The following is an 11,644-nucleotide window of genomic DNA, read 5'->3' as shown; positions in this document are numbered from 1 at the left end:
GATATGCAGTGTTTTCTGTATTTTATGGACTTAATCTTGATTCAAAAAGGCCCCTAATCTCTCTCTAGTCAATGTTAAATGATTCACCAAAGATGTACGCCTTTCTTCCATAGGCATTGAGAGCGAGGAGATTCCGACAATAACCTCCATCAAGGTGGAGATGGATGATCAACAGGTAATGGAGCTTTTCTTTCCAGCTACAGGGATTCTGAACGTTCCTATAAATGTGTATGGGACATTGTTTTTTTTTTTTAAATTGGCAGTGCCATTGATGCTTTCACCATTTTGAGCAGTCAACTGGGTGGGGCTTGGTATGTGTTAGGAGGGATCACAGAATTCCATTCAGGTCAGCAGGAGGGATCACAGAATTCCATTCAGGTCAGCAGGAGGGATCACAGAATTCCATTCAGGTCAGCAGGAGGGATCACAGAATTCCATTCAGGTCAGCAGGAGGGATCACAGAATTCCATTCAGGTCAGCAGGAGGGATCACAGAATTCCATTCAGGTCAGCAGGAGGGATCACAGAATTCCATTCAGGTCAGCAGGAGGGATCACAGAATTCCATTCAGGTCAGCAGGAAGGATCACAGAATTCCATTCAGGTCAGCAGGAGGCATCACAGAATTCCATTCAGGTCAGCAGGAGGCATCACAGAATTCCATTCAGGTCAGCAGGAGGGATCACAGAATTCCATTCAGGTCAGCAGGAGGGATCACAGAATTCCATTCAGGTCAGCAGGAGGGATCACAGAATTCCATTCAGGTCAGCAGGAGGGATCACAGAATTCCATTCAGGTCAGCAGGAGGGATCACAGAATTCCATTCAGGTCAGCAGGAGGCATCACAGAATTCCATTCAGGTCAGCAGGAAGGATCACAGAATTCCATTCAGGTCAGCAGGAGGCATCACAGAATTCCATTCAGGTCAGCAGGAGGGATCACAGAATTCCATTCAGGTCAGCAGGAGGGATCACAGAATTCCATTCAGGTCAGCAGGAGGGATCACAGAATTCCATTCAGGTCAGCAGGAGGCATCACAGAATTCCATTCAGGTCAGCAGGAGGCATCACAGAATTCCATTCAGGTCAGCAGGAGGGATCACAGAATTCCATTCAGGTCAGCAGGAGGGATCAGCCAATTAATTATACTGCTGCGTGAACATTCTAACTGTAGGTGGCAGTAAATCACCAACCTTGTCTCTGTTCCTGTTTAGACTAAACACACTGCAGCACAGTATGCAGCTACACTTTAGCACAGTAGGTGGTGGTATGATCCTATTCAGTTCATTTATGAAGTGTCACTAAACTCATAGAAGTAAAGAACCCGCAATGGCTCTGGCCTTGTTGTCACAGAAGTGGCCATTGCTGAAGATAGAAGATGAGCTGTCTAGTACATCTCTATGGTATGGGGTGACGAGGCTAATATGTTATTGTTTCTTTCCCTGTGATGGATGTGACATCTCTGTCTAAGGCCAACCACGCTGGAGGACCACTCGACGCAATGCCAAGTGGCGCTCGGTGTTCAAACACCGCAACTAATGGAAGCAACGTTAATGCACCAATGCTAACAAGGTGTTCAGTTGGAAAGGACTTGCATTTCAATTGTACCACAAATATTTATGGTGAGAGAAGGTGTCAGGACTTTTGGGGCAAAACATGTGTGGATCACTGTTTTATAAATGGTATACATCTTTGTAAGTTGCTCTTCTATCCTAGTTTATAAATTGCATACATCTTTGTATGTTGCTCTTCTATCCTAGTTTATAAATTGCATACATCTTTGTATGTTGCTCTTCTATCCTAGTTTATAAATTGCATACATCTTTGTATGTTGCTCTTCTATCCTAGTTTATAAATTGCATACATCTTTGTATGTTGCTCTTCTATCCTAGTTTATAAATTGCATACATCTTTGTATGTTGCTCTTCTATCCTAGTTTATAAATTGCATACATCTTTGTATGTTGCTCTTCTATCCTAGTTTATAAATTGCATACATCTTTGTATGTTGCTCTTCTATCCTAGTTTATAAATTGCATACATCTTTGTATGTTGCTCTTCTATCCTAGTTTATAAATTGTATACATCTTTGTATGTTGCTCTTCTATCCTAGTTTATAAATTGTATACATCTTTGTATGTTGCTCTTCTATCCTAGTTTATAAATTGTATACATCTTTGTATGTTGCTCTTCTATCCTAGTTTATAAATTGTATACATCTTTGTATGTTGCTCTTCTATCCTAGTTTATAAATTGTATACATCTTTGTATGTTGCTCTTCTATCCTAGTTTATAAATTGTATACATCTTTGTATGTTGCTCTTCTATCCTAGTTTATAAATTGTATACATCTTTGTATGTTGCTCTTCTATCCTAGTTTATTGTGATGTTTATGACATGTATTTTATCTCTAGGCCCTGTGCACCCTGGAGGGGAGATGATTGACCAGCAGGTAATGAAAGGGATTTCTTATAGACAATCTTTAGAAGATTATGGACTGTTGCCAGCATTAACTCTGTTATTGAAACACTGTATTTGAAATCTAAATGTCTGTTTTGCTAATTCCTGTAGGTGCCAGTTTATGACCAGAGCAAGGAGAAACAGAGTAAGTCCAATTCAGTTGTTATCCCAGAGCAGAAAAACAGACTAATTTCACCCAAAATAACACTTTCATATTTATTTATTTTGCTCTTTTGAAGACATCCTTCACATCAGAGACGAGATCAAAAAACACCAGAAGATTAAGTCTGAAAACCATACTAGAGGGTATTGAAACCCAAAGCACATCAGTTCTTAACAAGGTCTACACAGAGTTGTACATTGTCACCTGTGATTCTACCAGCATCAATAAGGAACACGAGGTGTGGCAGGCCGAGACGGCACACCTCAAAGACTACTCTGAGGCGTCTGTCATAAAATGCCAAGATCTCTTCAAGCCTGCCGAAGACGAAACTATCAGATGTGTGATGACAAAGGGAATCGCTGGCATTGGGAAAACTGTGGCAGCTCAGAAGCTCAACTTGGACTGGGCAAATGGAAAAGAAAATCAAGATCTAGATTTTCTATTCCTCCTATCTTTCCGGAAGCTGAATTTGAGAAAAGGCCCGTACAGTCTGCATGAACTTCTTCAGCTCTTCTACCCTGAACTTAAAGACATAAACGTTAGGAAGATGTATGATGAACATAAGGTTTTGTTCATCCTTGATGGCCTGGATGAGAGCCAACTGCCACTAGAGTTTGATGAAATTGAAAACAGGCTGATATCTGATGTGTCTGAGTCTGCTTCACTGGACGTTTTGCTTACAAACCTCATCACTGGCCGTCTTCTCCCTGGGGCTCTCCTCTGGATAACCTCCCGTCCAGTAGCGGCCAATCAGATCCCCAGAGAGTATTGTCATCGAGTTACAGAGATCAGAGGGTTCAATGATGCTCAAAAGGACGAGTACTTCAGAAAACACATCAGAGATCCAGAGATGGCCAGCCGCATCATCTCAGACATAAAAGCAACCCGGAGCCTCTACATCATGTGCCATGTACCGGTGTTCTGCTGGATGGCAGTAACTGTGCTTCAGGATATACTGAGTAAAGACAGCAATAGTGGGTCAAAGCCTCGATCTTTGCCCACAACCCTCTCTGAAATGTACATGCATTACATTAAGATCCAAACAAGTATCAGTTTCGAGAAGCATGGACCAACACAGGGGAAACAACTTTCTTTGATGTCAAACAAAGACATCATTGTGAAATTGGGAAAGCTAGCGTATCAGAACCTGGACAGTCAAAACGTGCTCTTTACAGAACAGGACTTGACAAACTGTGGCATTAGTGTCATGGAAGCTGCTACATGCCCTGGCCTGTGTACAGAACTTGTTGAATTAGAGAATGGACTGTATCCAAAGAAAGTGTATTGTTTTGTTCACTTAAGTGTTCAGGAGTTCTTTGCTGCGCTGTACGCATTTCATGAATTTGTAAATGGTAGGATTGACTCAGTGAAAGCCTTCATCAAAAAGAGGAAAGGGTGCACTTTGTTAGATTTTCTCAAAGGTGCTCTGGACAGGGCATTAGATAGTAAAAATGGACACCTGGACCTTTTCGCGCTTCCTTCTTGGGATTTCTCACGACTCCAGCCGGGCAATCCTTCAAGACATTCTGGGAAAAACAACCAGTGGTTCAGAATGCAACAAAAAGTTAATCGGATATATCAAGATGTTGAAAAGGAAGGACCTCTCTCCAGAGAGATGCATCAACTTGATCCACTGTCTGCTTCAGCTGAAGGACCGCACCATTCTACAGAATGACAACAACAACCAAGTCTCGCCTTCTGACACACAGCCAACTCCATTTCAGTGTTCTCTCCTGGCATATATGTTCATTATGTCAGAGAAGCCTGAAGAGTTTGACTTCAGGAATAACAAAACATCTGAGGAAGCTTTTCGCAGACTGACTCCTGCTTTGCTGTCTTGCACCAGAGCGTTGTAAGTATCACTCACTATTTGTGTAGCATGTTTACATCGCACAAGTACATTTTAATTTTTTTACGTACAGTATAAGTTGAATGGAAATTAAGAACTCAATTTTTTTCACAGACTCAACTTTTGTGACATCACAGCACTGGAGTGTAAAACTGTAGCCTCCGTTCTTCAGTCTGAGAATTCCCACCTGACAGTCTTGGACCTGGGACACAACAACCTGGGAGATGAAGGGGTGATCCGACTCTGCTGTGGGCTGCGGAACCCCAACTGCAAGGTGGAAACCCTGAATCTACGCCACAATCATGTGGGAGTTGGCGGTGTCATGGCAATCTGCGAAGTGCTGACTTGTCCCACCTCAAAACTCCTGAACTTGGACCTCAGCTGCAATGACCTTGGGGAACCGGGGCAGAGTTGCTTGCTTTTGCCCTCCACAAGTGTTGCAAGCTGCAAGCACTGAGGTATGTACATCAGTACCAAATAAGATAATGACACATTTTGCAGGGGTTCATCTCTGTGCTGATCACTGTGCTGACCTATGGATATAGATGGCTCTTCAATGTTCAATGTTTCTAGTTTTAATGGTGAAACAAATTTGTATGCTTTCCATAATTATTTTTCCTCTTCTCATTTATAGGCTATCTGGCTGTTTGATCACATTACCTGAGGATGTGTCCTCTGTCCTGGCCATAGCTTTGAGGTCAGCATGCCTCCAGATGAAAGAGCTGGATCTGAGCTACAATCCCCTCAGAACCGTTGAATTGGATTTCCCGCTTCAGCTGAAGTGAGTTAGATTGAGTAAAAATACGTGTCTCTGAATAAAATATTAATGAGTAGAGCTAAACATAGAGAGATTAGAACTTTAACAATTAAACTATTTAATTAAACTAATTCAACCTTGTAGATATGATCCTTGTTACATCATAGTGTTATTATACTGCATCCCCTGAGTGGTATGAGCATTTCCAGGCTTTCATTAATACCTCTTTATTTTGTGTGTTTTCCAGCATGGACCACGGAGGAGAGAGCAGGAATAAACCGGGTCTGCAGAAATGTGAGTAAATGTCCATTTATCATTCTCACCTTTATGAACACAGTGATTCACATTGATCTCTGTAGAATATTTGGCATATAGGAGGACTATGTACCAATTTATAATAGTGTCAAGTGTGACAGCAAAGCTTGTGTAGCAGGTAACTGAAACTTCTAATCTACAAATTTCAGATGCCATTGAGGTCACACTAGACCCCAGCACAGCAAATGGTTTCCTGTCCCTGTCTGAGTGGAACAGGAAGGTGACCCACCAGAGGAAGAAGCAGGACTATCCCTTCACCGAAGAGAGGTTTGATAACTGCAACCAGGTGCTGTGCAAGGAGGGCCTCTGCGGGCGTCATTACCTGGAGGTTGAGTGTCTACACGACGTACATATAGGCATGGCCTACAAGAGATTAGAGAGGAAAGGAGCCGGTGACAATGTAACGCTGGGACAGAATGCTGTTTCTTGGACTTTGTACGCCTCAAAGGATAAGTTCCATGCCCAGCATCAAAAAATTATTCACAATTTACGGTTCCCTGAAATCAAATCAAATGAGTCCTATAGAATAGGGGTGTTTCTGGACTGGCCGGCCGGCATCCTGTCCTTCTACAACATCTCCTCGGAGTCTGACAAACTGACCCACCTGTACGCATTCCACACCACATTCACTGAGCCCCTTTATCTTGGGCTTAGACTTCAATCCCCAACATCAACCATTTCTCTCATAGTCAAGTAGCCTACAGTACATCTAAGCATTGTCTTTCAGAAAGTATATGTGCCACTGGGTGGGGAGGGAGAGGCGTTTATAGAAAAGTTTGTTGTCATATTTAAGTGCTAAGCTAATGTAGTATACTTGAGAACAGAATGGATCATGGGTTTGCAATACTGTTATGTTGTATCTCCACTTTATTCCTCTTGTTATATTTTGTGAACAAAGAATGTAAAATAATGTCCTATATACTGTATAGCCATACTGACCATAAGTTCATTTGAAAAGAATGTCAAAAGCTGGCTAATGATCAAACAGTAGAACAAAACTTTGTCTGTGCCTTCAGAAAGTGTTCACACCCCTTGACGTTTTCCACTTTTTGTTGTGTTAAAAAGTAGGATTAAACTGGATTTAATTGTTATTTTTGGTCAATGATAATAAAATATAACTAATACCAAGGTGGTAGAAATTCAGACCATTTATTACAAATGCAAAATAAAACACGAATATATCTTGACTATATAAGTATTCACACCCCTGAGTCAATACATGTTAGAAACGCCTTTGGCAGCGATTACAGCTGTAAGTCGAAGAGATTTACACCGCTGAATTGTACAATATTTGCCCATTATTCTTTAAATTCTTCAAGCTCTGTCAAGTTGGATGTTGATCATTTCTAGACATTTTCAAGTCTTGCCATATATCTTTAAAAATGATTTAAGTCAAAACTGTTACTAGTACACTCAGGAACATTTAATGTTTTAGGTTATTGTCCTGCTGAAAGGTGAATTCATCTCCCAGTGTCTGTTTGGAAAGCAGACTGAACCAGGTTTTTGCCTATGTTTAGCTGTATTGCATTGGTTTTCATCCTAATAAAAAATCCCTAGTCATCCTAAAAAATCCCTAGTCCTTTCCGATGACAAGCATACCAATATGATGCAGCCACGACCATGCTTGAAAATATGGAGAGAGGTACTCAGTGATGTGCGGTGTTGGATTTTCCCCAAACATGGTGCTTTGTATTCAGGACAAGCAGTTCAGTTCTTTGCCACATTTTTTGCAGTATTACGTAAGTGCCTTGTTGCAAAAAGGATGCATGTTTTGGAATATTTTACTTCTGTACAGGATTCCTTTCCACTCTGTCATTTAGGTTAGTGTTGTGGAGTAACTACCTTGTCGTTTATCCATCCTCAGTTCTCTCATATCAAACCATTAAACTCTTAACTGTTTTAAAATTTCCATAGGCCTCATTGTGAAATCCCTGAGCAGTTTCCTTCCTCTCCGGCAACTGAGTTTGGAAGGACACCTGTATCTTTGTAGTAACTAGGTGTATTTATAAAACATCCAAAGCCTAATAACTTCACCATGCCAAAAGGGATATTCAGCTTCTGCTTTTAAAAAAAAAACACATTTTACACATCTACCAATCTGTGCCCTTCTTTGTGAGGCATTGAAACATCTCCCTGGTTTTTGTGGTTGAATCTGTGCTCGATTGAGGGACCTTACAGGTGACAAGCTGTGGGATACCGAGATGGGATAGTCATTCAAAAATCATGTTAACCACTATTATTGAACACAGAATGAGTCCATGCAATTTATGTGATTTGTTAAGTACATGTTTACTCCTGAACTGATTTAGGCTTTGCCATAACAAAGGGGTTGAACACTTATTGACTCTTGACATTTCAGCATTTCATATTTTATTAATTTAACAAAATGTATAAAAACGAAATTCTACTTTGACACTATGGGGTATTGTGTGTAGGTCAGTAACACACAATCCCAATTTAATCCGGCTGTAATACAATGTTTAATTCAGGCTGGGGGGGGTAATGTAAGTTGTCCGGTGGCGATTTTATGAATTGTTCAGCAGTCTTATGGCTTGGGGGTAGAAGTATCTACAGTAGTAGTTTCTACAGTTTAAGTCGGATGTTTACATACACGTAGGTTGGAGTCAATAAAACTCGTTTTTCAACCACTCCACACAGTTCTTGAGGAGAGGCGGCAACGAGTGGGAACATGGACGAAAATGCACTTGCTGAAATGAGACTCCTTCTCCACATGGATTTAATAAATAGTTGCATTCCGCAGGCTACAATCAACAGCCTGATCAACTCTACGCAAAGGAGATGTGTTACACTGCATGAGGCAAATGGTGGTCACACCAGATACTGACTGATTTTCTGATCCACTCCCTGACCTTTTCTTTAAGCTATCTGTGACCAACAGACACATATCGGTCTTCCCAGTCATGTAAAGTCCATTGATTAGAGACTAATTCATTCATTTAAATTCTCTGATTTCCTAATATTAACTGTAACTCAGTAAAATCTTTTAAATTGTTGCATTTTGCGTTTAGATTTTAGTTCAGTGTATTAAGAGTCTCATTCATTAAGTCTCAATTCAGCAAGTGCATTTTCGTCCATGTTCCCACTCGTTGCCGCCTCTCCTCTTCAATGGCTGTGCGAAATTGCTGGATATTGGCGGGAACTGGAACACGCTGTCATACTTGTTGATCCAGGGCATCCCAAACATGCTCAATGGGTGACATTTCTGGTGAGTATGTAAGCCATGGGAAAATCTAGGACATTTTCAGCTTCCAGGAATTGTGTACAGATAGATCCTTGCGACATGGGGCCATACATTATCATGCTGAAACATGAGGTGATGGCGGCTGATGAATGGCATGACAATGGGCCTCAGGATCTCATCACGGTATCTCTGCATTGACATTGCCATAGATAAAATGCAATTGTGTTCATTTTCCATAGTTTATGCCTGCCCATGCCCATACCATAACCCCACCGCCACCATGGGGCACTCTGTTCACAACATTGACATAAGCAGCCTGCTCGCCCCAAACGACGCCATACACACTGTGCCATCTGCCCAGTACAGTTGAAAACGGGATTCATCCATGAAGAGCACACTTCTCCAGCACACCAGTTGCAATCGAAGGTGAGCATTTGCCCACTGAAGTTGGTCACGACGTCAAACTACAGTCAGGTCATGACCCTGGTGAGGAAGACAAGCACGCAGATGAGCTTCCCTGAGACGGTTTCTGACAGTTTGTGCAAAAATTCTTCAGTTGTGCAAACCCAGTTTCATTAGCTGTCTGGGTGGCTGGTCTCAGATGATTCCTCAGGTGAAGAAGCCGGATGTGGTGTTCCTTGTCTGGCGTGGTTAGAAGTGGTCTGCGGTTGTGAGGCCGGTTGGACAGACTGCCAAATTCTCTAAATCGACATTGGAAGCAGCTTATGGTAGAGAAATGAACATTACATTCTCTGGTGGACATTCCTACAGTCAGCATGTCAATTGCACACTCCCTCAAAACTTAAGTAAGCTGTGGCATTGTGTTGTGTGACAAAACTGCACATTTTAGTGGCCTTTTAGTGTCCCCAGCACAAGGTGCACCTGTGTAATTATGCTGTTTAATCAGCTTCTTGATATGCCACACCTTTCAGGTGGATGGATTATCGTGGCAAAGGAGAAATGCTGACTAACAGGGATGTAAACAAATGTGTGCACAAAATTGGACTGAAATAAGCTTTTTGTGCTTATGGAAAATGTCTATCTTTTATTTCAGCTCATGAAATATGGGACCAACACTGTTTTTATTTTTGTTCAGTGTAGTCTCCTCAAATAAATGTACAGTGGATTGAACTTAACCAATGTCTTATTGGGGATTTGAATGTGCTCTCTAGCAACTTCATATGTGCAAGGCTTCTTGGGGGCCCAATGAACATACTAAGAAAACCCAAACATGACTAGGTTATAATGACCTAAATACGAGAAACACCATCTGTGTTTACAACAAAACATCTGCAAAAAAATTTACAAAAATATGTGGAGACTTTTGTTGTTTATTAATTCTGGCATGCACTGCTGTCAATTACAAAGGAATGGGAGTTACATTTCAAGTTGCTTCCATGTCTTATCTTGTGCCAACACTAGATGGTGTAGAGATCTTTGATTGGAACAGTATTCAAAACAAAACCTCAAAATGCATGACAAAATAAGACAATTCATGAAAATAAAACCAATATTTAAAAATGCTAAATTATTTAATCTATAAACAAAACAAAAAACATTCAATTGTCTTCGGCCAATGCCAATGACGATATCATATTCTAGTAATACACACATCAACAAAGATGATGCATGTAACAGTGCAGGGACTGGTTCAACTGGCTTCCGCCAAAGAATCGACCGGCATGAGGAATATGTTGGAAATTCCCACCAGCCATGCTTGCACCAAACCAATGCTTTTACATGCATGAGAGGGAGTGAACAAGTGCACACCTCCGGGAAGGGGCAGGGAACCAAAACGCCACCTTAAACTCTCATATAGAGGGGACATTGTGACTTTGAGGGGGGTTATAACTCCCCCTTTTCATCTTTGCCATTCTTATCCCCCTTCACCTGGGCATTCAGGGCCCGTTTAACCCCCAGGTTTGGGCTTGGCTTTGTGCCATCCTCCTTGGTGACCTCTGACCCGGGACAGGGCTGCATGGACTGAACGATGTGTTGTAGTGTCCAGTGTTCCTCCTGCAGCGTGTGGTCGTCAAGGGTAAACTGACCCTGTTTGGTCCGGATCAGCTTCCTCACGTGGGCACACGACGAGAGCGCTTTTCCCAGGTCGTCCACCAAGCTTCTGATATAAAATCCACCACCGCATTCAACATCAAGAGTGAAGAGGGGGGAGTGAAGTCCTGCAGCGACAGGTTATACACTGTGACCGGCCGTGCAGGTTTGGCTTCCACCTCGTGGCCTTGTTTCAGCAGGACAGAAAGACGCTTGCCATCCTTCTTCAGTGCAGAGTACAGTGGAGGAACCTGCATGATGTCCCCAGTGAACTGCTTCAACTTCTCCTCAAAGGCTTCCCTGGTAATGTGATCATAGAGCTTCTCATGAACCACCTTGCCTGTGGCGTCAAGGGTGTCTGTTGCTTTTCCCAACTCTCCAACAGCCATGTATTTCTTTGAACCAGCAAGCATAGTACTAAGCATCTTTGTTCCATTTCCAATCCCAACAACGAGCACACCAGAGGCTGCGCTGTCCAGAGTCCCGCCATGCCCCATTTTCAGAGCTTGCTTCTTCCTTTTTCTGGGATTAGGATCTTTCACACCGGCCTCTTTGAGGAGTGTCTCTTTTAATGAGTTTAAAACATCAGCAGACGTAGGTCCTTCCTTTTATAAATGGCAAAAAGTCCATTTAAAGATTGTAGTTTTGATAAAGAATGTTTAGGCACAGCTACGCCAGTTACTGAACCAGCCATGCTTGCTTTCCAAAACAATGGGGCGCGACTTGATGACGTAAGTTTAACTGAAAACACTTCCGTTTACAAATGCGTCATCATCGATGACTACCAGAAATGTATCAAAACATTAGCTAGTTAGCTGGTTACGCACTAGCGTGTCCTCCCACCTAAAAT

The 11,644-nt window shown here is 42.0% G+C and overlaps 2 protein-coding genes across 2 annotated transcripts; one reads left to right on the top strand and one right to left on the bottom strand.

Moving 5' to 3' along the window:
• The first annotated feature begins 1,468 nt into the window (after nucleotides 1-1,468).
• On the top strand, nucleotides 1,469-6,841 carry LOC121843924 (NACHT, LRR and PYD domains-containing protein 3-like). Its single transcript, XM_042313807.1, is given in 9 exon segments — nucleotides 1,469-1,619; nucleotides 2,411-2,448; nucleotides 2,568-2,601; nucleotides 2,696-4,092; nucleotides 4,094-4,471; nucleotides 4,583-4,924; nucleotides 5,103-5,249; nucleotides 5,473-5,519; nucleotides 5,690-6,841. Coding segments are annotated over 7 exon segments (2,883 nt in total). The 5' UTR covers nucleotides 1,469-1,619; nucleotides 2,411-2,448; nucleotides 2,568-2,577; the 3' UTR covers nucleotides 6,238-6,841.
• A 3,214-nt stretch (nucleotides 6,842-10,055) lies between these two features.
• Nucleotides 10,056-11,536, bottom strand: LOC112237784 (TruB pseudouridine (psi) synthase family member 1). The gene is given in 3 exon segments (XM_024406385.2): nucleotides 10,056-10,907; nucleotides 10,910-11,401; nucleotides 11,404-11,536. Coding segments are annotated over 3 exon segments (897 nt in total). The 5' UTR covers nucleotides 11,489-11,536; the 3' UTR covers nucleotides 10,056-10,587.
• Nucleotides 11,537-11,644: the final 108 nt, after the last annotated feature.

The sequence above is a fragment of the Oncorhynchus tshawytscha genome, unplaced genomic scaffold (genome assembly GCF_018296145.1).
Source record: "Oncorhynchus tshawytscha isolate Ot180627B unplaced genomic scaffold, Otsh_v2.0 Un_contig_5651_pilon_pilon, whole genome shotgun sequence".
Lineage (NCBI taxonomy): Eukaryota > Metazoa > Chordata > Actinopteri > Salmoniformes > Salmonidae > Oncorhynchus > Oncorhynchus tshawytscha.
This window is presented reverse-complemented; position numbering and strand designations above follow the sequence as displayed.